The sequence below is a fragment of the Vicugna pacos genome, chromosome 5 (genome assembly GCF_048564905.1).
Source record: "Vicugna pacos chromosome 5, VicPac4, whole genome shotgun sequence".
Classification (NCBI taxonomy): domain Eukaryota; kingdom Metazoa; phylum Chordata; class Mammalia; order Artiodactyla; family Camelidae; genus Vicugna; species Vicugna pacos.
Window position 1 is genome coordinate 80,196,598 of NC_132991.1, and position 24,042 is coordinate 80,220,639.

Consider the following 24,042-nt stretch of genomic DNA (forward strand, 5'->3'; position numbering starts at 1 on the left):
CTCCTCTGGAGTGTGGCCTGAACTTAGTGACTCACTTCTAATGAAGAGAATACAGCAAGATGGTAATGGGATGTCACTTCTGAGATCAGGTTATAAAAAGACTGCAGCTCCCATCTTGGTCTTGGTCTTGGTCTCTCGGTCTGCCGCTCAGATTACTGGCTCTGGAGGAAGCCAGGACCATGTCATGTGAGTGGCCCTGTGGAGAGGCTATGTGGCAATGAAATGGCACCTCCTGCCAAGAGCCACATGAGAGAGCTTGGAAGCGAATTCTCCAGCCCCTTAACAATGACTGCCTTCGCACCCAAGATCCTGACTACAGCTTCAAGAGAGACCTTAAGCCAGAATCACCCAGCTAAGCTGCTTCTAGATTCCTGAACTTCAACAACCATGTGAGATGATAAATGTTTGTTGTTTAAAGCCACTAAGTTTTGGGTAATGTGTTAAACTAACTAACACAGACATAATGGAATTGAGGGAGTTGGCCATACAAATATCTAAAGAAAAAGCGTTCCAAGCAGAGGGAATAGTATAAATTAGGCCTAAAAGATGTGATGCTTAGAGTGTCAGAAAAACAGCAAGAGGCCAATGTGGCTGCAGTGGAGTGAGGAGGAGGAGATGAAGTCAGAAAGGCAGTGAGGTCCAGATCACGTAGGGTTTTGCAGGCCATCATAAGGTCTTTGGGTTTTACTCTACAAGTGAAATGTGAAGTCAATGAAGGGCTTTGAGCTGGAGAGTATTATGATGTGATCTGTGTTTTAATAAGATCACTTTGTTGGTAATGGGCCCAGAAGGAAACAGAAGTAGCAACAAGGACACTAATAAAGAGGCTATTGCAAAAATGTGGGTAAGAGACAATGGTGGCTCAGACAAGAGTCATAGCAGCAGAGTTGGAATGCCAGGTATACTTTGAAAGTAGAGCCAAGAGGCTGATGAACTGGATGCAGGATGCGAAAGAGGGACAGAGGTCAAGGATGACTCCAAGGTTTTGGGCCCTAGCAAGTGAATGGATGAACTTTCCACCAACATGGGAGGGGGTTTTTAGAAAAAGCAAATTTGGGGATAGATTAGCAATTTAGTTTTGGACATTCTGAATTTGAGATTCTATTAAACTTCCAAGTAAAAATGTTGAGCAGGCAGTCCAGAGTTGGGGGCAAGATCTGGAATGAAGATTAAACTTGGGATTCATCAAAGAGGTGATTTTTTTTCATTGTTCACTTTAAATTTTTTATTTCTCTTTTTCCCTCTGCATTCTGCGAGAAATAACAAGGTGATATTTAAAGCCATGGGACTAGATGAGATCACTAAAAGAGTGAAAAAAGATAAGAGCACCAAAGACTGAGTCCTGGGGCACTCTAACATTAAGAGGTAAGGGAGAAGGACCAGCAGAAGATTCTGAGAAGGAGCAACCAATGAGATGGGAAGAAACCAGAGAGTACTGTGCTATGTAATTCATGTTAAGAAAGGATACTGAGGTGAAGGAATTGACAAGCATAATAAAGGAAAAATCTAAATGGGAAAGGATCAGCCAAATGCCAACTTGATTATCCTCTGCCTCCCTACCCTCCCTTTTCATCTCTACATTCTCCCTGATGACAAATGCTACAGTAGAGATATGTACAGGAGGCTGTGGGGTTAGCAAGATAGTGTACCTATGCCTGGAGGAAGGAGAGCAGACTGAGGAAAGGAAAAACGGTCATGGAAGACTCAGAAGAGGGATGGTGCCAGTGCAGATTTGGGGAAGTTGAGCAGAAGTCTGCCATGAGGACAAGAGAGAAGAGACTACCAGGCAAATGGGTCAAGAGACATGTGGGCAGGAAGCTATCAATACTTGAGCATGATGAAACGGTGGGGAGCTATCAGGGAGTGGCAGAGGATCAGGCTGAAGAGGTCAGCAGGACCAAATCATGAACCAGCTTATGTGGCATGCGAGGAGTTTTGAACTTTATCCTGCAGGCAGTTGAGAACCACTTAAGAACTTTAAGCAAGAGAGTGACATAATCAGGTTTCTGTTTCAGGGAGATCACTCTGACATAACTGCAAGTTCAGCTGGAGGGAAATAATCATGGACTTGGGAGACAAGTTAGGAGGCTGTGGCATGGTCAGACCAAAACAGCTATCTAAGGCAATGGAAGCTGGAATAGAGAAGGCAAGATTCAAAACAAAGTTAACAAGTTAGGCTCTGGAAGTAAGGACAAAAAGAAAAACGGGTAACTCCCAAGTTTCTAGCTTAGAAAAATGAATGGATCATGGTACAATTCCCCATGATAAAGAATATAAGAAGGGAAATAGATTTGAGGGAGTAGATGATTAATTTTAGACATGTTTAGGATATTGCATGTGGGACATCCAGGTGGAAATGTCAAATATGCATTTGGCATATTGAAATATAGGCCTGAAACATAGTGGAGATAAAAAAAACTGGTACTCGGGGGTCTACTAATGACATCTGAGAAATTGGTTAAGGTATTACACAGAATAGATCACTTAAGTCTTACAAGGCATTCAGAATGCAGCAATAGGAGTGATTGCTATGCTGAATACTCTCCTCTGAAGACACAGGAGAGAACTGCAAAATCTCTCTCTCTGCTAAGGCGCCCCTCCTGGAGGAAGCCAACTTCATGCAATTGCCCAGGTTTTGGTGTCAAGGGCTGATTCCTAGCCAGGGGTTGCCAGCTGCAGAGGGCGGGGCTCTATTTTGGGCTGCCTGCTGTCCCTGAGCCTGGCCGCGTCTGGTTTGAGCAGCATGCAGCCCCAGTGACTCACACACCCATGCAAACCGCCTGTGGCTCGTGGCAAGGCCTCGGAATGCCAGCCTTAGGCCAGCTCCCTCCTCACCCCATTACACTGGGATAAATAAATAAAGAGCAGGCCAGCAGCCGCACAGCCTGATGGCAACCAGATGAAGAGAGGGAGGCATGGACAGGGCCAGGGGAAGGAACTCTCTCCAGTGGACCCCGCTGAGCATGGGCCATGCCAGCCCACTCATCCTAAACTTCGTCTTTAACACAGTTCTACTGACAAGTAGTAATAGTCCCCAATTCCGTGATTCGTCTTCCCTTCCTAAAGGTGCCTTTCAGCACCTAGTCTCAGGAAACACTCTACATGGGGATGCTGTCCTCTGTGAGAACAGAGCCAGCCCTGACTTGAATGGGCATTGCAGTATTCCCCCTCGAGTTAGGCCACCATCGATTGGCCCCCTTGGCTCCCTGCAATTGAGACATCAGAGGCTCTTAGGGGGAGAAGAAAAACAAAAGGACTAAATATGGAGAAGTAACCTCTGATCAATCTTTAAATATTTTTCCTGGCCTTAGTATCCTAGAAACCTCCCATCCCACCGCCTCTTATGCCCTATCTCCATGGCCTCTTGCCTAGCAATAGCCCCAATGAGAACTAGGAAAAACAGACCTCAGGCACTGACCGCATGGCCCTCTGACATCAGCCCTGGCCCCCCTGCACCTTCATCCCAAGCTCTCTGTCCCTGGTTTGTTTATCTTCCTATGTTGCTTATTTTGATGGCACATCCTTTCAGCTCAGTCTTGGGTGACCCCATGACCCTTCTGTGTCCTGTTTGTAGGACCCCAGGCAAGCAAAGTAACTGAAAAGATGCAGTGGCCATAAGAAAGTCTGCAGTCTCGGTAGGAAATTTTTCAGTTCTAGCAGCTCTGCAGAACATTCTGAGGACAGTGCAGTGATCCCAGAGGTCACAAGAATTCTACACTATCCTAGCCCTTGACTCTCCTCTAATTCGTGTGTATAAGCAGTAAAAGTAGCAAAGCAAAATAGGAATAATCCTAGACTAGGAGTCAAGAAGCATGGAAGGTCCTGAACATATAGCTACTGCCATATGACCTTAGGCAAGTCACTTAACCTCTCTGAGGCCCAATTTCTTAATCTATGAAATGGACAGCTACAACTGTCTATCTCTCAGATCCTTTCTAGATACAATAAAATTCTACAAGTCTCTGCGGTTTGGATGTGATCCATTCAGAACCTAGAGACCAGTGTTCTTGAAGTAGTTTGGTTCCAAAATGCCAAACCCCTTCCTAGGCTAGCACCTGGATTCTATATCCTTTTCATTCAGTTCTGCAGTGTTTCCCCCACTCCAACAGCATGAAAGAAATGAGCCTCCAATTTTACAAATGAGAAAATAGAGGCTCTGAGAGAAGTGATGTATCCAAAGCCACAAAATAAATCAGGAGAATAACTGAAGATCCCAAATATGGGTCTAACAAGCAACACTGTATCCACAGGCCACACCACCACAATTTTCATAAAATCCTTCTAGCATAGACTTATCAACATATTCACCCACAAGCTTATTGAGAACCTATTACTTGTAGGCACTATGTTTAGCACTGGGGTTATAGAAACACATTCAACATGGTCCTTGCCTTCAAAGAGTCCACAGATCAGTGGAAAATGACACAGTCTTGCAGACATACAAACAGCATTATTACAAAGTTATAACTAGTAAAATAGAGGCATGAACCAACGTACTATAGCAGCAGGAAAGGATTATCTTTACAGGAGAGTCTGGAAAGGACTCCCAAAAAAGTTGAAGCTGACACTTGAAAGATTAATAGAAGTTTACAAGTAGATAAGCCCAGGACATTGGGTATTCTAGGTAAAGCAACAATGTGTGCAAAGACACAAAGGCTGGAGAAAACAGCATTTTTGGCAATTCGAAGCCATCCTACATGGCAGCTAAAGCATAAAATACACAGAGAGAAAGGTCGAGAAACCAAGCTGGATGGGTATGCAGGCACTAGATCTGGAAGAGACCTCCTTGCTGAGCTAAGAATAAGTCTTACATTGTTTAACTAAGGGGCTGAGGCAGGGAACTAGTATGTCACCCTGGCCTATGTTAACCTCCTCAATACCAAAACCGATAGACAGGAGGAGCTACCCAAGAGAAAAGCAGCCTAGGAAATCTCAATCTGTCACAAGTTTACGGTTAATGGTCTCTCTTTCCCTGTGAAGACCTGAAACCTATTCTGTTTCAGGACTGCATGGACTGCAAGGAAATGCATGCCTTCTTTCTCCTCCAGAAATACAACTGCTTCAATAGATGGACTGAGCACTCAACTCACATGTTTTGTTCTCACTGGTAAGACCTCAAGCATTATGTGGTTATTGCTCAGTCAATGGACAGAGGCAGAACAGAAGGTTCCAAATCAAGAACACCTGCTTTTTGCCTAGCCCTGTGAAAAGGACTAATTTCAGGTTCGAAGGAAGTATGAGTCACAGTCCCTGTCCACAAGGAGCTTACAAATTAGCCTAAAAGACAATCTATACATAACACAATATTATAACAGCATTATTTACTTACACAATAAAGTACCAACTTGGGTAACGTGTATAATTAGAAAATAGTGCAATAATACCAGGGTACTAACTGTACAAGCAACAAGTCCCAAAAGAGTTAGAGAAAAAGATCAATATTGACTGGTATTATCAAAGGTCACTATTATTAATACTCCCCCTGTTTGGCATTTAATAGTTGTTTCTTTTGGCCAAGCTCAATCCTTAGAAGGGAAACCTAGGCAGGAGCTTCTGACAGGCCACAATTATCTACTCCCCATTCATTCCTTTGCCAGTCCCCTTATATAAACACTGTGATTTTCCACAGCCTAGTGTGCCCACAAAACAGTCCCCAAATGGTAGCCCTGCGCTTTTCACCTTCCTCTACTGTGGGATGTTGAAGGGGACTGGACAAGTAATAATGACTAGCCCCCCGCTCCACAATCCAGACCTGGAATCAGATCTCAACAAGCAAAAATTTAGCAACTGGTCAACTAAGCTTTCCAAAGTTAGAGAATTCCAAATGAAATTCCTAGGGAATTTAACACAGATGTTTTACAAATGTGAATCAGCCCACTTTTGCCTTTTGACATCTTTTCCCCTACCTCTCCCCATCTTCCCCATGCACATCTCAAGCTTTATCAGACTTCCTACAGGTGATTTTTCCAGAGAAAGGGCTCTCCAACCATGCAAGCAACCTAACACCCAAAATGCAAGTCACCACTGAGGCACCTGGAAAGAGGAAGTAAAACAAAGATGCACAAACAGAAAGAAAATAACAAATACTCTACCTCTACCATAAATTGTTCCATGAAGGAATTCTCTTCAAATGGCTCTGTCTTCAACCGATCTGTAATAAGGGGATACAGAAAAGAAATATGAGTCTTAGAATGAGCTTCCTACTTATGAGCTGGAAGAACAGAGCCCAGGACTTCTTGGGGAAAAGGATAAAGATGCAACACCCAGCAACATCTAGTCGAGTGGGAGAAGAGGGTTCAGTATGTGGACAAATAGGAGGAGGAGAGAATAATTAGCAGTAAGTGACAGGTGCGGTGGCAGCATCTGCTCTAGAAGGTTTTCCCACCACAAAGACAGGGCACATGGAATTTTTATTCTGAAGTTGGAGCTCCGCAGTCTCCTGAAGACCCAAGTTGTGTTGCCCTCATGCAATTCTGTATAGCTGTTGGCCCCTTTCCAGAGTCTTTCCTTGCCACTGCCAAGGGCATGTCTGGACTCAGTTACAGTTTCTATTATACACTTGGGCCCTGGCCAGGCACTTGAGCAAAAGAAGTGTCATCTAGTCTCCAGTTCCTGATCAGTATCCAGCACCCACCCCCAAAGAAGTACCTCTCTAATGCAAATGAGTCTCCCCCTTTTCTAAGGCCTTTGGACTATCTGTACCACTCTCACCCAACTCCTCAAAGAATGTCCTCTCACCTCGGCTCAGCGTAGCCCCACTCTCCTGGTAGTCCTGGATCTCTAGATCTTTCATATGAAGCAATGTTGCCAGCTCCCTCACTTGGCACTGCAACGCCAGACTCATGCCCATCAGAGGACGAATCAAATGTTGCGAAACCTTACATCGAAGAGATATCAATTAGCCAACAGATACACACAAACTACTCCCTAAGACTATATAAGGTACTAGAAAAAAATACTGAAAAACAAATGCTTTCACAGGAATTGTAGTTTCATAGGCCAGCAACCCATTTCTATGAATGTAAACACAAATATTAATAGTTAAGTAAGTATACAAAAGAGGTTCAAGGACTGTCTTTGTGACATAGATAAAAGGATGGGTAGAATAAAGGAGAATACTTATGAACAGATAACCTAGAGTTATGATATAAAGAGAAGGATGTGATACAGTTGATAAGAGGTAAGTGTGGACTCAACTCTCAGCAAAAATTGACAGACAAAAGCAGAAGATCCAGGTAACCTTCAAGAAGATAGGTGCAGCTAAAACAGAGTATGCTAGCTGGAGTGTAATAGAAGACAAATGTCAATAGAAAGTCAAGACCGTAGAAAGTCAAATTAGACCCTGGCACTAATTATGAACCACTTCAGGGCTGATGACAGCCCAGAATGAGGCCAGAGTTTCAGTCTGTTCCCACAAATGCAGCAGTCTAAGGTCAAGGTTGCAGTAGAAGCAAGCCAGTCACCCAGAGACCAGCCTTCGGAAGGAATAAACCACCTATCCACACAGCATGCTCTTAACAAGAGGTAAGGAGGGTGCAAACATAGCCGCACTGTAGTGCAGCTAGGGTGATGCTCTCATATGATAACGCACAGTTCTATGGAATAACCACTCCATTCAGCTAAACAAGGTGTTTGACAGCCTGTCCAAAAAAAAAAAAAAAAAAGCTAAAATCGATAAAATTGTGGCTAAGGAATATTATGAGAGTTCCTTTCCCTTCCTCCAAGGAGATGAACTAAAGGATGCACTGAGACAAAATGCCCTAGATCAGAGGTCTTTTTTGGTAAAGGCCAGAAAGTCAGTATTTTCAGCCCTGTGGTCCATACGGTCCCTGTCACAATACTCAACTCTGCTGTTGCAGCAGGAAAGCAACCATAGACAATGTGTAATAAATGAGAGTGGCTGGGTTCCAGCATAACTTTACAAAAATAGGCAGTAAGCCAGATGTGGCCTACTGGCCACAGTATGCCAACCCCTACCCTAGATCTAAAAAGGAGAACTTTCAGACATGATAAGCCCACACCAGCTTAAAGTGAGGAAAAGGTACTAAAGTGTCCCATAAGATGTGCAAGCCAGATTCCTCTGAATCAGGATCAGGAGTCAGGACTCTTCAGACTTTTGTGTTTTCACTTCCATTAATTTTCTAGTAAAACTTATTACTAAAGACTTCAAGTGTCTTGTGGTTCAAACTGAGAGGAGATGATTTCCTTCTCTAAAGACAGATTAGAAGAGATACACAGTGCGTATGTGCTGGGGTTGGGGGAGGTTAGTGGGTAGTGGCAGCAGCTTTTGTACCAGCACCAGGATCCAAGAAATGTAGGAGTAACAGTGCAGAGTGGAGGGCCAGCAATCAAATCCAGCTATAGATACCTATCACTTCTTCCTGTCATACAGCACATTCCAACGCAGTACTGTCTCCCAGCTCTGTCCTTAGAATAAACTTAAACCTCCAGGAAGTAATGTTAAGAACGTGGCAGAAGCTCTGTTTTGGGAAATTTTAGCTGCTCTAGACTCAATCCTCTTTTCTAGGAATTGTTTTAAGTGTGGTCCTCTTCAAGCAAGATCGGTGGGGGGGGGGGGAATAAGGCAAATACTTTTATGAAAGCAAGTCAATGTTCAGTGGGTTGAACTGAAAATAATGCCACTGCTAACCAAGCAGCATCCCCATCCATCTGGTGGCAGCACTCAAATAACAGAAACTCCTGAAGTTAAGAACAAACCTCCCTCTGGGGGAGCCACCTTCATAGCAATTCCTTTGAGTAGTATTAAATACAACTACGTGAAACATGATGAGAAACAGGTTTTAATCAATGTCATGTCCAATTAAATACGGTAATGCCATACCAGGCACCTGAAATTATTGATACAACTCCAATGTCCATATAGCATTAAAAAAAGCTTCTTATCATTAAATATTTCAACTTCTTGAATAATTTCATAGGATTGGGTTACACACTATGAATCATTGGAGTAAAATTCATTCCAAAGTTAGCTGAAGGCTAACTTAGATCAATTAATTAGAATAAGGCATAGTGGCTGAAGTAAGGGATTTCAAAGCAAATCCACAGACCGTGCAAGGAAAAATCTTGGAAGTGCTTTAGGAGAACAGACACACTCCCTCTCCTTCATTTACATGCAGCAACATCTGAAAAGATGCAGTTCAATAAGTCAGTTCAACAAATACCTACTGGGTGCTGAATATGTGCTCTGACCCTGTGAGGCCTCTGCCCTCACAGAGCTCACAACACTTAAGGAAGTCAGGAAGTGTGGTGGATATAGAAGCAGGAGTCACCAATCTGCTCCAGAGGAAAAGCTATTTATAATTTTGTCTTCAGATTTCCCATAGAAATGTTCACAAGTCCTTGGCAGAAGAGCAGGATGGCAGTTATTAATCCCAAGATGAATCATATCATGTTTGGATATAATGAAAAGAGTAACAGACTGGGAATGAGGAGATTTAGACTCCATCCCTGGCTCTGATAGCACCTAGATGTGAAAATGGCTTGACCCCCAGTACTCTCATGGTCCTTGTCTTTTTTTAAAAAGAAAAATTATAGAGTTGGAATATTTGCTCTCACGGGTCCACTATAACTCTAAGGTAAAGTAATATTATACATGTTCTCTTATTGAATCCTCATAGCTCCACAGTCAGGCTATGATTGGTATCTCTGCTTTACAGATGAAGAAACTGAGTCTCATAAAAATTCAGTAACTTATCCGAGGTGATACAAGTATTCAAAGTAGTGGAGCTGAGTTACAAATGCAGGTCTGCTGGTTCCAAAGCCTGTGCTCTTTCCACCACAAAAACACAAAAACACCTTTGGATGTGACTCCTAGGAATCATAAAATGGCCCAAAAGGTGACAAATTTGAAGATCAAATTATGGAATATTAAGAATTACGTTAGGGAAAAAAGATAACAATAACAACAACCAAAACAAATTACAGTAGATATTAGAAAGAGTAGATAGTGGGAAGGAGGAAGAGGTGATGATGAGCGGTTGCCCAGAGGTGGAAATGGGCTCAGTATTAGAAAGCAGAGAACTGAATATCCTGCAGAGGCATAAAAACTATTGAATTATTAACATGAATATGCCATGTGATAGAGGGTGTGGGGAAACAGGCACTCTCCTACTCTCCTATACAACTGGGAGGAGTTACACAGCATAATCTCTCCGGAAGACAATATGACATTATGTTAGGCAGATTAAGATGCAAATATTCCTTGATTCAGCTATTCCACTTCTAGGAATTACTCACACATCTACACATAGAAAAAGTAAATACAAGGATATTCACTATATATAACAACCAAAGAAAAGAATCAACTTAAGTGTTTACTATCAGTAGATCAATTAAATACATATTGATATAGTCATTAATCAACATGCTATTTGCCATTAAAAAATATGAAGGTAGATCTTCTAAATGTATTGCTATGAATGACTTCTAAGTTCTATAATTAAGTGAAAAAAGGTAGTAAACATGTAAACAGCATGCTGCTACTCATGAAAATACATACACATACCCAGGTATGTATTTAATTGTATGAGTATATTCATACATATATACATACACAAACATATATAACTTTTCTTAAAAATTCACAAGGTGACAGCAGTAGTTGCTTTAGAGAAGGAAAATAGGGGCTGGAAAGGGAGTAGAAAGAACACCTATTTCTTCACTGCATACCCTTAAATTCTATTTGAAGTGTTTGCCTTTTGCATGAGTTACTCATTCAAAAAGAATTAAATAAAAACTATGACAAGAATGAGTAACAAAAATTATGACTGTGTGACCTCACAGACACACACACAACCCTGAAATAGTATCCACCTACATCCTTGCCAGTGTCCACTGGCTCTAACTTTTTCCCTATAAAGCTTCCTCAGGTACAGGGGTTTCCCTGGGATGGCGTTCTTCTTCTTTTAATAATATAATTTTAATAGTACAACTATTAAGCAATTGTTCAATGCTAAATTCTCCCACGAGCAACCAAGACTCAGTCTCCTCCAAGTACTTGCCTCTGTTTTAATTGCAGCGCCCCAATTAAAGGAATTTGCCTAGAATAGCCAGCTTTTTCTTTACATATTACTTTCAATCATAATATCATTATATGCGTTCTTTACTGTATTCGTTTAAAGAAAAAAATTAGAGCCCATCAGCTTCCAAAGAGAACTGCATCACCAAGCTCACTCTTCTGAATTTCCAGGGCTGTGTGGTACAAAATGAGACTAGCTATTGCTAGGGCTTCCCCAAGGCCTCCCAGATGTTTTGGTGCCAGAATAAGCATTATTGAGGGAACAGTGCCCCCTGGTGTTACTCAGAAAAAGTTACAGGGGTTTTAAACAAAGTAGATAAATTCTATCTAGAGCAAGATGGACTTTCACAGAAAGTTCAATTAAAGTCAACAAACATGATGACTGTTATCTGCTAAGCACTATTGATGGGCCTTAGAAATTCAGAGGTGAATGAGCAGTAATTCTCCGAACACTCAAGTCTAGCTTTACTGGATCAAAAATACCAGATCAAAAATAAACACCAGAGAACCAGTTTGAAAACCAGTTTGTCAAAAAGCACTTTGTTCCATCCACCCTACTGATGCCAAAGCATCACACCACCTATGGGAGAATAAAGAAGAGAGATGGAAAATGATGCCTCCTTGTCCTCAGATCTCTCTGCTGGTAAACCTACACCCTTAGACCTCCTGGCCAAGACCCTGTCCTCTAAGGATAAAACAAGCTCTATTTATACAGAAGGGTAGAAGGGACCAGCAACAGTTAATTCCACAAGCTAGTTCTTCACGCTTAACTAATTAATCTCTAATAAAAGCTCTTGGGGCCTAGAACGCTACAAGTGAGCAGAGGACATTATCCTCTGAGACCCTGGAAATGGGTTCTTGAATCAGATCTATCCAGGAGTCAAATTCCAGCTCACTCATTTATAAACTGGATGACTTGGGACAAATTATCTTCAATCTCAGTTTCCTACTCTGAAAAATGGGGATAATAATACCTACCTTGGGATAAGTTGGGAGGATGAAATGACAAGATAATGTTCAGAAAGGTACCTAACACTGATATATACCCTACCCTACTACCAGAGTGATGTTGATAAATTACAAATCAGATCACATTAAACCTCTGCTTAAAGTTTTTCAATGAGTCCCTGTTGTTTTGGGTATAAAATCCAAACTCATTAGAATCCTTCAAGGTCTGGACACTGTCTACCTCATTGCTCATGGCTCCCTGAGGTCATGAAGTTCCCCATTTGCCCCACACTTATACATCTCCACACCTCTCAAAATGCATTCTTCACTAGAATGACCTTTTTATTTTCTCCTAATTAGTTCCTACACATCTTCAAAACTCAGCTCAGAAACTATCTCTTCAAAAAGGTTTTTCAGATCCTCAATCATCCTGGGCTTATCTCAAAAATGTACCATATTTTATGCTGTTTCCTGTCTGTCTGCCTTCTCATTAGATTATGAACTCCAGGAATAGGCTATATTGTTTTAGATCTGGACACCAACAATTAGCCCATAGAAGATGTTTAATAAATGTTGAATAAGTAAAGTGATGAATAGATACTCAACAAAGCATGCAGAACCAAACTCTGCTCCTTTTGCAAGGAAAGAATTGTACCAGTCCAGAATCCCTTTTGCCTCTGTCTGATCAAGGAAACTTTTCTAATTGGAGAATTTCAAATGAAATTTACAAAAAAAAAAAAAAAAAGAACACTGAAAGTTCCATTTGAGAAGCTTGGAGAAGGGGAAGCAGCGGGCACCCCTTCCCCACCCTGTATTCTAATTGCACTTACCAGGGAAGGGCTAGCTAGGATGCAGTGGAAATTCCAATAGAATGGGAGACCAGAGAGCTCACTCCGCACCCGTAGGGTCAGTGCCTCTGCCACACGTTCACAGGAGAATGTAGCTTTGCCAGGACAAGCAGTGGCCTTCAACAATGGGCGAAGCAGATCATCCAAATGACAGAGAAAAGCCGCAGGTGGGGCAGTCAGGCGCTTGTTCAGTTCCTAAAAAGACAGCAGGGGTTGTACAGAGTGACAGTGCTAGAAGGAAACTGACTCCCTCGTAAGTGACAGCAAAGGGAAACTCTGGTTAACATGAAGACAGCAGGCAGGAGGAGAAGGGAAGGGAAGATAAAAACATCAGAACAAGAAAAAAGAAAACAAAAAGAAGAGAGATCAACTGGCCTACTTCGCAATTCTGCCTTCTGCTGTATGCAGTACAGAAACTAACACACACACATGGAAAGATGCCAGGGCTATAGGTAAAAGTGCAGAACATAACATCAATGGGAATTGACCTTTCTTGGCAACCTACAGGCTAACAAGCTGGTTGACGTTAACATCCCCTAACCTTCACTAGAAAAGAAATGATGTCCTCTGCCACCCACAGCAGTACTTCTCTTCACACTTACCTTGGCTCGCTGGCTGACCACACTAGTGTCCACCTGTTCGTGCCACACCTGTTGAAGATCTGAAACCAGCAAGGCATAGCCCTGCTTGGTGATACAAGCCTTGGCCAAGAGGGAGTTCTCAGCAAGCTGTAGCCATGCCCACGGCTGCATCAGCAGGCCTTGCTCCAGTTCCTCCATCTGCAGGAGAATCTTAATTTAGCAAAGTGCCGCCAGGGTACTGTAGGCCTGGGGGATCACCACCCAGACAGTTCTATATCAAATAAGTCTTGTGAAAATCCTCCCTAATAAGACAGAAGGCATAGATTTACATTCTATCTCCTCTCTCCCCACTCCACTTCGCCCCCTCACTCCCCCCGCCCCCTGCCAACCAGCTGAGCATCAACCTGACTACCTCTTGGCCACTAAAAATCTATTTATAATTTGGAGGGGTTTTCCCCCTCTATTAAATTCCTAGAGGACATAAAATTTCTGCTTCTTCTATAACATTTAAGCCTCAGCATATTGGGAACAGTGTTCTTGTTTTCTAATAATATAACAACGTGGAAACCTAAACCATTCTTGTTGCATCTTTATCACATTCCTAATAAATATGTCAATGCTATCCTTTCCTAGAACTTCTGGAAGAGGAGGAATAGTTCTTGTTTTATAAAACATCGTAAGTCATAAGTGCCATGGGCAGGAAATTCAAATTATTTGATCATTATCTAAAAACAAAACTCTGGAAGTTCTCAGAATTTTAAAATATATATATTTCCTAAAAAAAAAATATATATATATATATTCCCTAAATGAATGTATATATGTATGTGTGTGTAGCCTTAACCTAGCAGATGTTCAGTAACTATGGCTACTTTACAGGCAGTTTTATCATTTTTCTTGCAGGTAAAAAAAAATGTGATATAACTGTCTTCATTATTTCAGTCTATAAATACAAAAGTGAAGTTGGGAAGAGGGCGGATCTTAGAAAATAAACAATAGGAATCCTTGGATTTCATTAAATAGGTCAACACAGTTCTGTTCTTCCAGTCACTTCCAACTTAGTCTAAGCCGTTATTATTCCAACCATCTCATTTTTGAATCACGGCCTTGTAACAGACTTTGTACAGTCACTAGACAGGTAAAAAAAAATACATATATATAAAATATATTTTTTTTTTCTTTGCAGCAGCCTCAAAAGCTTGTGTTTGGAGGGTGGTATTTCAGTCATACTTGCCACTTGATGTTCCCACTGGGAAGAGGCCATCCTGGAATGCTTAAACTAGTCTTCACCGGACCAGAGTTCCACATTGCCAAAGGTCACAAACCGCAAGTCGTCAAGCCCTTCTCTCCCCTACAGGAACTCCATGGTGTGCACTCTAAGAGTCACCAAAATTGGGCTGATTATCCTAGCTTGTACTTCGGAAAGCCTGGAAGCTCAGGATCCTCAAACCGTACGGTGTTTCACTTTGTGGGCAGGGGAGGAGTTTAAAATGTGGCCAGCACATAGGCTGCACATTGGCAGCGCATCGGAGGAATTCAGCACAAGACCTGGCGTTAGCTGCTCCCATCACGCACGTCCTGTTCTGAGGCCTCTGTATCTCACGTTTTTCTTTTTTCTTCAAGGACCCTTTAATCTTCACATTAACCAGATTCACCCATTTATTATTCTTGAATGAAGGGAGGGGAAGCGCCGAGGGCCAATAGCGGAGTGGGGTTGCCTAAAACCGGTATGCACCGTCCCGCCCCTTAGCCATGAGCCTCCCCGCGCAGTTCCTCCTCCATCCTGCAGGGGGTAACAAGGCCTCAGCGACCATCCTGGCTGGGCCACGCCCCGCCTCTCTAGGAGAGGACGAGCCCTCGTTCTGTTTACCACAGACCCACCCCAGGAGTCCCGCCTGGCGTCCAGTTCCCATTCGCCCTCGCTAGAAGGGCTTTCGCCGTCCGTATTTTCATTTTTATAGCACAGGCTGCACGACGCGCGGTTTGGGACTCCTCAAGGAGCAACAAAGCCGACAACCGGCTGCCCGGTCGCACCCAGCGGAGCGTACACGCGCAGCCTCACAAACCCCGCCTCGCGGCCCGGAGGCGGGCTGCGCACGCGCGGTCCCGAAGCCCCGCCCGCCCCTGAAGGCCTGCCCCATAATCCCCGCCACGCGCGGGACCCTTTTGGGAGGAAGCTGCGGGGAAGACGCGGTCGTGCGAGGGCCAGCCCTCAGAGTCCGAGCAGCCCCTCGCCGCCCGGCCCCGGCCCTGATTCGAGCTCCACCCCACCTACCGTGAGCGGCCGCGAGAGCTCTCACCCTCCCGGCAGCAGGCTGGCCCGCCCGCACCAATCGAAAGGCCTAGAGTAGTGGCATTCCCCACCACCGCGGGGGCGGGATCTTGGGACACTGGGGCGGAGCCTAGGCCTCACATGGGCAGGGCATCTGGGCCCTCGGAGCTGGTTACCAGACCGCTGAGAGGTGGAGGTCCTCCGTGGCCAAGAAAGCAAAAAGAGAGGCTGGAGGACCCCCAGTAGAAAGGTGGAGGGGTAGTGGCACTCCTTAGAGTCGCGCTGGCAGAGTAGAAAGAACGCCAGATGGGGTGCAGGAGAGGGGCCCCGGATTTCAACTTGTTGATAAACTCAAAGTCACTTCCTTACCTGTCCAACCTCTTTATTGTTTTGTTTTGTTAAATAAAACGAGGGGGTTGAATTTCGCTAGATAATCTCTTGGGTCCTCACCAGCACTTGATTTGTTTAAACAGATGAGTCTCCCAGGCATAAATCCCATGGTCTGACCTCATCCTTACCTCTCCTGTCTGATTTCTCCCTCCATCCACTCCCCATACTTATGCTCCATCACCACAGAGAAGCTTGAAATCCTTCAACTCATCTTGGGCTTTGTACAATTTATGATTTTGCTGGAGCTGGATATCTGAGCCTGAAAAATTCTCCCCTTCCATGTTCCACAACCAAAATTCCTTTTGTTAAGGCCAGCCTCAGTGCTGCTTCAGTGTCAAGGCTTTCCCACTATCCCTAATCAGAATTCATTGTTTCTTCTGTTTGTTCCCAAAGCATTGTTTTCATCTTTATTGAAGACTGCCTTCTGCTTTGGATTTTAGTTAGTAATTACATATCTTTTTAAACCATAAGTGCTTTGAGAGGATAGGGACTCTGTTTTATACATATCTGTATTTCTAGAACCTTGCACATGGGAGACACTCAATAATTACCAGTTAAGTGAATGCTGGGGTTCAAGTATAGATAGTTCACAGGCATATCACTCATTTGTTCATGGCCCACTAAACCAAAGACCCTGCTCTGGAACAGTTAGGCCTAATTAAGAGAAGGAAAAGCAAACACATCTATTGGGAAATGAGACTTCAGGTGGGCCCATGTGAGACATACACATGCCCTGTTCCTAGGAGAAAGTAGAGCCTGGTAGCTGACTTTCCAGCAAGCTGGGAGATAGGTCTAAACTAACCAGGGTAGAAGTAGGAGTCCTGCTAATTACTGGGACCTAAGTTCTTCTCTGCTAGACTTGGCACTGCTCTTCAAAGCCAGGCAGCAAGTCAGCTGTCTCTCCTGGCTCAGAGGACCCTCCTTCCTCATTCCCAGAGTTTTCTGGCAGTGGGCAGAGGCAACGGAGGGGCTGGGGGATGCAGGGACACAGGTTTTGAATGGGGAAAGGAAGCTCGTACTCTTGATCAGCCTTCTTCCTGGACTTCTGAGGCACCTGAGCCTCTTGGGCAGTGAAAGGGGATGGCAGCCCTTGACTTAGGCCTCGTTCAAGCCATGTGCCTGCAAAAGAGAGGATGGTCAGGCCACTGCCCAATCCAGGGAGTGATGACTTCCTGGCCACTCCCTAGTCTGCTGGAGCCTGGCCTCAACTTACCAGGAATGGTGTTCTCTAGTAGAAAGCCTAAGAGTCCCGCCAGGAAGATGGACTCTGTGAGCAGTGAGCGCAGTAACACATCCAAGGGGCTCCAGCCTACAGGGGGTTGGGGTCAGGCAGGAGGAGAACTCTGATCCTATGCAAAATCAAGTGGTCTTATACTTCCAACCTAAACCTAAGTCTTGGATTAAGGACAGATCTTTCTGAATTGTCCCACCTGCCCCCGTTTTGTCCCTCTGCTGAGCATCCCCTTCCCAAATTCTTCCCACAGAATCCCTATCTGCTGAGCATCCACATGCCCTCCAGATACGCTTTGATAGTTACAGGCTCCCTGTCTCTGGAAAGTTTGGAATTAAAAGCCCCAACTTTTTTTCCCCTACTTCTTACCTTTCATTCTCTAGCCTGGGTTCCTCAACCTCAGTACTACTGACATTTTGGACCAGATAATTTTCTGTTTGAGGGGGGCTGTCCTGTGCACTGTAGGATGTTTGGCAGCATCTTTCTACCCACTAAATGCCTGTAACAATCACTTCTCCCCTGTTTAGAACAGTCAAAAAAGTCTCCAGACATTGCCGAATGTTCTCTTGGGGGCAAAACCATCCTCAGTTAAGAACCACTGCTATTTACTAAGCTGAGCTAACAAACTAAGTTATTTGCTGCTCCCAGGACATATCCTGTAACTTCCTCCTTCTCTGTCTTTGTTTATGAGGTTCCTCCACCAGGAATGACCTTCTTATCAAATATATCTAAATCTTACCATCGTTCAAGACCAGCTAAATGTTACTTTCTCCATGAGTTTACCAGGATCATCTCCAACAGAAGCCATCTCTCTCACCACTGAGCACCATGGCTCTTTATCTGAACCTTTCCAGTTCTGTTTCTACACATCTCATCTCTTTTACTAGATACTGTAACATCTGGAGGCATTTTTGTATCCCAAGGTACTAGCACGGTGTTCAATAAATATTTGCTAAACAAATGGATGGACTATTTACAGTCAAGCCCAGAGAAGGGTGTGGGGCCTGGAGTCCAGAGAGCCTCAAGCCTTGAACCCTTGCTTTCCTGCTGCTGAGCAACTCCTCTTTCCCTCCCTCCTCCTCCCACCTGTGCTCAGTAGGACTGGAGCTTCCCGAAACCATCTTGGTAGCAGCAGGGCCATGAAGATGGAGAAACCGACAATGAAGACATTCCGCCCAGAGTCAATGTCAGCCACGTGGAAGCTGGAGAATCCAGTGGACAGAACCACGGCGTGGGTCACCCCCAGCACCCCACCTGTCTCACACAGAAGTAATCAAAGAGTTGGGAGAGACCGGGCAGCACAGCAGAGAGTATTGCAGGGCAGGGCAGGATATGATGGACAGAGACCACCGAAAAGCTTGATTCTGCCAGGAGCCCAGAAGCCAGTCAAGAGACCAGGATGTAGCTGAAAAATGAGGGCAGCTGACACACACTCATATCCATATATTAGGGAGGCTATTCAGAAAGAAAATGGTACCAACTACAAGCAACAAGTTGGGCCATCCTGTGGGGTACTGGTTCAAGACCAGTCCTGCTGATACATCTACTCACCAACCACAGGCAGCGGGATGGTGGTGAGGAGCTGGGCCAGCCTCGGGGAGAGCCCAAACCCCACACAGAGCAGCCCCACCAAGTGGGCCACTCGCCGAGATCCAGCCTATGTGAAGAAGAGACACCAGAAAATACAGCCACCTCCTCAACTGTTCAGGGTTTTCACCTGGCCAACTCCTCATCATTCGGATCCCAACTCAAATGTCACCCTCCCAAGAAGCATCCTTGAGCACTCTACCTAAAGGGGTCTCCCATATTCAACCACTATCCCACTCCCTCTGCTCTGTTTACTTTCTTTCTTTTTTTTTAATTGCAGGCTGCACTCCCTTGGTGCACTGCAGCTATGGCCAGTCGCAACGGGAGAACAAGGCAGAGGTGTCACAGAATACTGGGGGCCATCCCTACCACCGGTACTGGCAAGCTGCTTTCTTTTCTTAATAGCACTTATCACTCTTGGAAATTATCTTTTATACTTTTCTTCTTACATTGTCTGCCTCTCTCTGTTGCAGTCCCCAAGAGAGCAGGGATTTCATCTAATTTGTTTCTCTCTAGAACCTCAGCCCTGGTACAGTGCCTGAGGCACAGAAGGAGCTCCGTAGAGATTCAGTGCCTTCCTCATACTCCTAGCCCCTTACCACTTCTAGGCACCTCCCTCAATGAGATCATTGACGTGAGGTGTCTGGCAGAGTGCTGGCCACAGCTGACCATCAGTCATCTGAGTTCCATTCCCTCTCCTGCACCTGCAGCTCCCACACCCACACCCCCACGTACCTGGAGAAGACTCACTGTGCCCACATTGGGGAAGCTGGATGCAGTGCCCATGGGGCTCCCCAAAAGCCCAGCCAGCACACTGCCCAGACCCTCCAGGCTCAGGCCTCGGCTACAGGCATGCGGAGGTGGAGAAGCCAAATGAAGCAGCCGGCCACACAGGGCATAGCAGCCCAGGGAGCTGGTGGAGGCTGCCAAGGCCATGGAGATTCCTGCCGCCAGAGCCCTGGGTGTTAGCAACGGCCAGTCCCACTCAGCTGGGAAGGGAAAAAGAGCTGCCTTGGAGCCAGACTCATGTCTGGAAGATCCTCCTGTCTCTAACAGCCTATGACACAAGAATCCTAAAGTCCCATTGTCTTTGAAGATAATGTCTTGGGAAAAAACCCATCAAACTCAGGTTAAAGACCCATCCATTTACTGTGGTCTACTAGGTCCTCTTTGGTCTGACCCTTACCTCTCTCTGTAGCTTCATGTCCTACCTCCCTCTGCATTGCTTCCTTCACTCCAGGTACACTGGCCTTGTTTCAGGACCTTGTACTTGCTGGGCTGCTGGCTACCATAGGGCCTTTGCATATTGCTGTTCCCTCCACCTAGCATGCTCTTCTCTCAATGCCTTTACCCAGTTAGCTCCTACTCATCTCTCACATCTCAGCTCAGTGATCACTTCCTCAAGATGCCTTTCCTGACCTCCTTGATAAAGTCAGATTCCGCATTATAAACTTTCATCACACAGATTATAAGCTTCATGAGGGCAGGTACTGTGTCATTTTTATCACTGTAACCCCTATCATGTGTCTAGCACACAGTCAGCACTCAATAGACCATTATTAAATTTATGAATGAGCAAATTTCATATACAATTTTCATATATAAATTTCATGTACAAAAGCAACCTTTATACAGGAGTCACCAATGCAAATACCTGTTGGGACAGCTAACAAAAATGTGTAAATTGGGTAACGAATATAGACCCAAAGCAGTGGGCTTACAGATGTCTCAACACTAAATATCACATATGTGGTGAGGGGCTGGCATTGCCCCCCTGGACTGGCAATTTCTCCTCTGTGTGTTTTGAGAAAATCCAGGGTTCAACTCACAAATGAAATTCATTAAATCTTGAATTCAAAGAAATAGACACCTTTGAGTAAGAGGATGGAGGGCTAGGAGAAAACCTACCCGGGTGAGGCAGCCAAAACCATGGTGCTTTGATGGGGGCAGAAAGCTCCAGGGGGATGACGCTGAGACCCAGAAGGGCAGAGACAATCCACACACAGGCCACTGGGATCAGCACCTAAAGGGCAAGACTGAGAGGGAAAAGAGCGCCTCCCCCAGAACCTTCCAAGCCAGCCTGGGAGGAGTGGTCAGAAGCTAAAAGGTAAGGTGCGGAGTGAGCATCCATGCCAGCCCTTCTAACCTCAACTGCCCCTGCAGAGACCCCCACATACCGAGAGGAGCCTGAAGGCAGGGATGCGAGTGTGGGTTGAAGAGGTTGAAGCTGGCCTCCAGAGACCTGGGGGTAACGGGCAGGAGCCCAGGTGCTGAGAACAGACCACCATGAGCAGGATAAGCCTAGGAGAGGGAAGGTGCTTTAGCAGCAAGAGGAAGCAGGAAGCCTAAGGGGGGAAATGGAGGTGGGAGGGGCAGAATACAATAAAAGGGGGTCCCAGAGAAGAAAGCCCCTCAGAGAGGGGGAAGGAGGGCATCTTGGGAGTCAGCAGGATACAGTGTGAAAGTCAGGGTGACCAAATGAATCCAGCAAAAGTCTGGATTCCAAATCCACAAAGTGTTGTCTCTGCTCAGACCACTGCTGAATCTGGTAGAGCCGGCAGCCCTGCCCTCCCCCAACCCCGCGGCTCCCGCACACCCCACCCATCACCACCCTACGACTCTCAGGACTTACGTACAGCAATGCCAGGCCCCAGTGAGCAGAGCAGAACAGGGCCACCTCCCTGTGGGCAGACAGCCCTGCCACAACCAGGCTGGGGGCCAGCACCAGGGGCCCACAGTAGGAGAACAAGTGGCCAGGACCCCCCAACAGCCCCAGTGTGCCCTGCAGCAGCCCAGATATCACCACGGCCCCGGACACCTGGTGGAGTAGAGAAGAGGACAAAGAGGACAAAGAGAAAACATTTGGCTCCATCGAGTTGACCTCAGCCTGGACTTCTTAACTAATCCCAGGAGGGGTTCCTTCCCCAGCTCCTTCCCCCAGAACATCCCAGTCCCTGAAAAATGGAAACAAGAGCCTCCCCCAATCCCGGCACCACTTTTAGCCCCCTACCCCCAGGCACTCACCTCTCGGAGGGAAGTGTTCCAGGGCTCCAGGCCATGGCAGCCAGGCCCCCTACACGGGCGCAGCACAAGGGAGGCTGGGAGAAGTTGGAATGGAGAGGAGAGAGGTAAAGGGGGTGGAGACCGATTGCTCTACAGTTCTAGCTGTTGCATGGCACAGGTCCAACTCCCCACAGTGCCTAACACCCATAATTGCCCAATCTCTACATCCACTTACACCTGTGTGCTCAGTGTAGCACCCAACCCCACCCTCACCCTATGCCCTTTCTCTGTGCTCACAGTTTCCAGGTGTCTGGATGGTCAGAGTTCGCTTCTGGCTGGTCAGCACCAGAGCAGGGATAAGAAACTCTAAGGATGGAGCCTGGACAAGAGGAAGCCTGTAGGAACAGCAGCCCCAGCAGGTCTGGAAACACGTGACATCCAAAAAGACTCCCCAAGCTTCTCCTATCACCTGGGACCCTGCCAAGCCTGTGCTTCCTCTCCACAGAGTTCCCCTCACCTGCTGCCCATCCAAGCTTGCAGGGCGGTAGACATGCCACATGAAAAGAGGCTGGAGGCCAGGAGCTGGGCAGGGGAGTAAGAGAGTCGTTCTGGAGGGAGACTTCGAAGCAGGAGCAGGTGGGAGGCACAGAGCAGAGAAGTCAGGACCAAGATATGCTGCAGGTGGAGGGATGGGGAGGCAAGGTCTTCAGAAATAGGCAGAAATACCCATTTCCAGAGGATTTCTCATGCCACACCTATTCTCTCCAAACACCCTCTTCAGCCAGCACCAACTCCTACACTTCCACCTCCTACCTGCAGAGCCAGAAGACAGCTGAGGCCCCAGGGAGGAGGCCCACACAGAGAGGCCCGAGAGTGAGAGGAGGAGTTCTGGAGAGCAGGCTGCCGAGGCAGGGGAACCAGGGTACCGTGAGAGCCAAGGGATCGGAGTTGTGTGGCGTGGTGGGGTGATCGGCTCATGCTGCCCTGCCTTTTGTCTTGGCTGCCCTGGGCCAGAGTTAAGTAGTGAGAGTAAGAGGTCAGAGTTTGAGTGAAGTTAGCTGCCTGGAGTAGGGAGGGGCCAGGGGTGTCAACGAAGCGGAACAAAGGAAGGGACAAGGGATTTAGGGTAGGACACGGCCCTTTCACCTTTGCCCAGCTCTTGTGCAAATTCCATCACCCATTAACTGGGGAGCCAAGTTCTGGACCCCTCCCCCCCAAGAATGTCCTTCTACATCCCCTGTTCTGGGACAGGAGCAGTGGGACAGAAGCCACTAAAATAGCCTGGGGAGATTTTACACACTATATGCCCTCCTCACTACTGCCATTTGGAACCATCACCATTACATCATGGTTTTCAACCATTTTAGGGTCACCCCCCTGGTCAACCTCAAAAGGAAATATCCCTACATCATGTATGACAACAGTGACCACAACACCATATAAAGTCCTCACTGTGGTATAAAGGAGAAAAAAAGAAATCTGTAATAACACTGCAATATAAAGGAAAAACAAGACATTTATAATAATTGTTTTCCAAGTGTAATTATGAATTTATTACATATTCTATTGAATACTGACAGTTTTTATAATACTCATTGAAAAATAGAGATATATCACTCAGTACTTTTTGAAGAAGTCATAGTATCCTTAAAACCAGAGTAGACAGAGTTATACATTTTTTTGGTAAAGAAAATGTTTTACTTAAAGTGTTAAATCCCATCACCAGAATGAATTTGAGTTTTGCATTAGTTGGTGTTCATTACAGGACTAATTTGCCTTTTTTTTTTTTCAACTGGAATTCCCTTTACTTTTAAAACATACTATGTACAGTGCAGCAATGATCACCGGAATAGTTCTACTTACATGACTAAGCCACAAAGTTGAGGTGCAGACATATGAAAATTAAAAAAAAAATACACCAACTTTAAAAATAAATACTGCATAATGACAAGTATGTACAAATATTCCATACAGTCATGTCCTTATTATATGAAAGCTTGGGCCCAGATAAACCAGAAGATAATGAAGTAGCCCAGTGCCCACCCCCATATGTAGCATCACCATGGATGTGATAACTACAATACTAACTGATGTTAGTGCTTTCCTGATGACACATGTGCTGCCATTGGTAACCTGATGTTCCA

General features: G+C 45.4%; 2 protein-coding genes and 1 long non-coding RNA gene across 7 annotated transcripts in view; 1 reads left to right on the forward strand and 2 right to left on the reverse strand.

Annotated features, from left to right (window-relative positions):
* The window catches only part of NHEJ1 (non-homologous end joining factor 1), a 78,168-nt gene extending 62,194 nt beyond the window's left edge, over nt 1-15,974 (reverse strand). For 2 of the 5 annotated variants that reach the window (XM_006207241.4, XM_072961683.1), the window contains exons 1-5: nt 14,646-14,779; nt 13,437-13,613; nt 12,817-13,029; nt 6,739-6,877; nt 6,093-6,151 (exon numbers count right to left, since the gene is read on the reverse strand). In XM_006207241.4, the coding sequence (XP_006207303.2) occupies nt 6,093-6,151; nt 6,739-6,877; nt 12,817-13,029; nt 13,437-13,613; nt 14,646-14,723 (666 nt within the window). In that variant the 5' untranslated portion in view covers nt 14,724-14,779. Of the gene's footprint in view, nt 1-6,092; nt 6,152-6,738; nt 6,878-12,816; nt 13,030-13,436; nt 13,614-14,645; nt 14,780-15,296; nt 15,561-15,690 lie in introns of those variants that run through there. The other 3 variants (XM_072961682.1, XM_015241736.3, XM_072961684.1) reach the window with 3 other exon arrangements.
* LOC140696476 (uncharacterized) lies at nt 141-14,736 on the forward strand. The gene is made up of 3 exons (XR_012072877.1): nt 141-389; nt 5,004-5,107; nt 14,602-14,736. It is a non-coding gene; the product is annotated as an uncharacterized lncRNA (long non-coding RNA).
* Nucleotides 15,975-16,052: 78 nt separating the features above from the next.
* SLC23A3 (solute carrier family 23 member 3) lies at nt 16,053-23,519 on the reverse strand. Its single transcript, XM_072961685.1, is given in 12 exon segments — nt 16,053-17,196; nt 17,291-17,386; nt 18,395-18,562; nt 18,860-18,965; nt 19,631-19,884; nt 20,804-20,918; nt 21,073-21,196; nt 21,532-21,713; nt 21,920-21,993; nt 22,172-22,293; nt 22,416-22,573; nt 22,712-23,519. Coding segments are annotated over 12 exon segments (1,830 nt in total). The 5' UTR covers nt 22,877-23,519; the 3' UTR covers nt 16,053-16,930.
* Between the last annotated feature and the right edge of the window lie 523 nt (nt 23,520-24,042).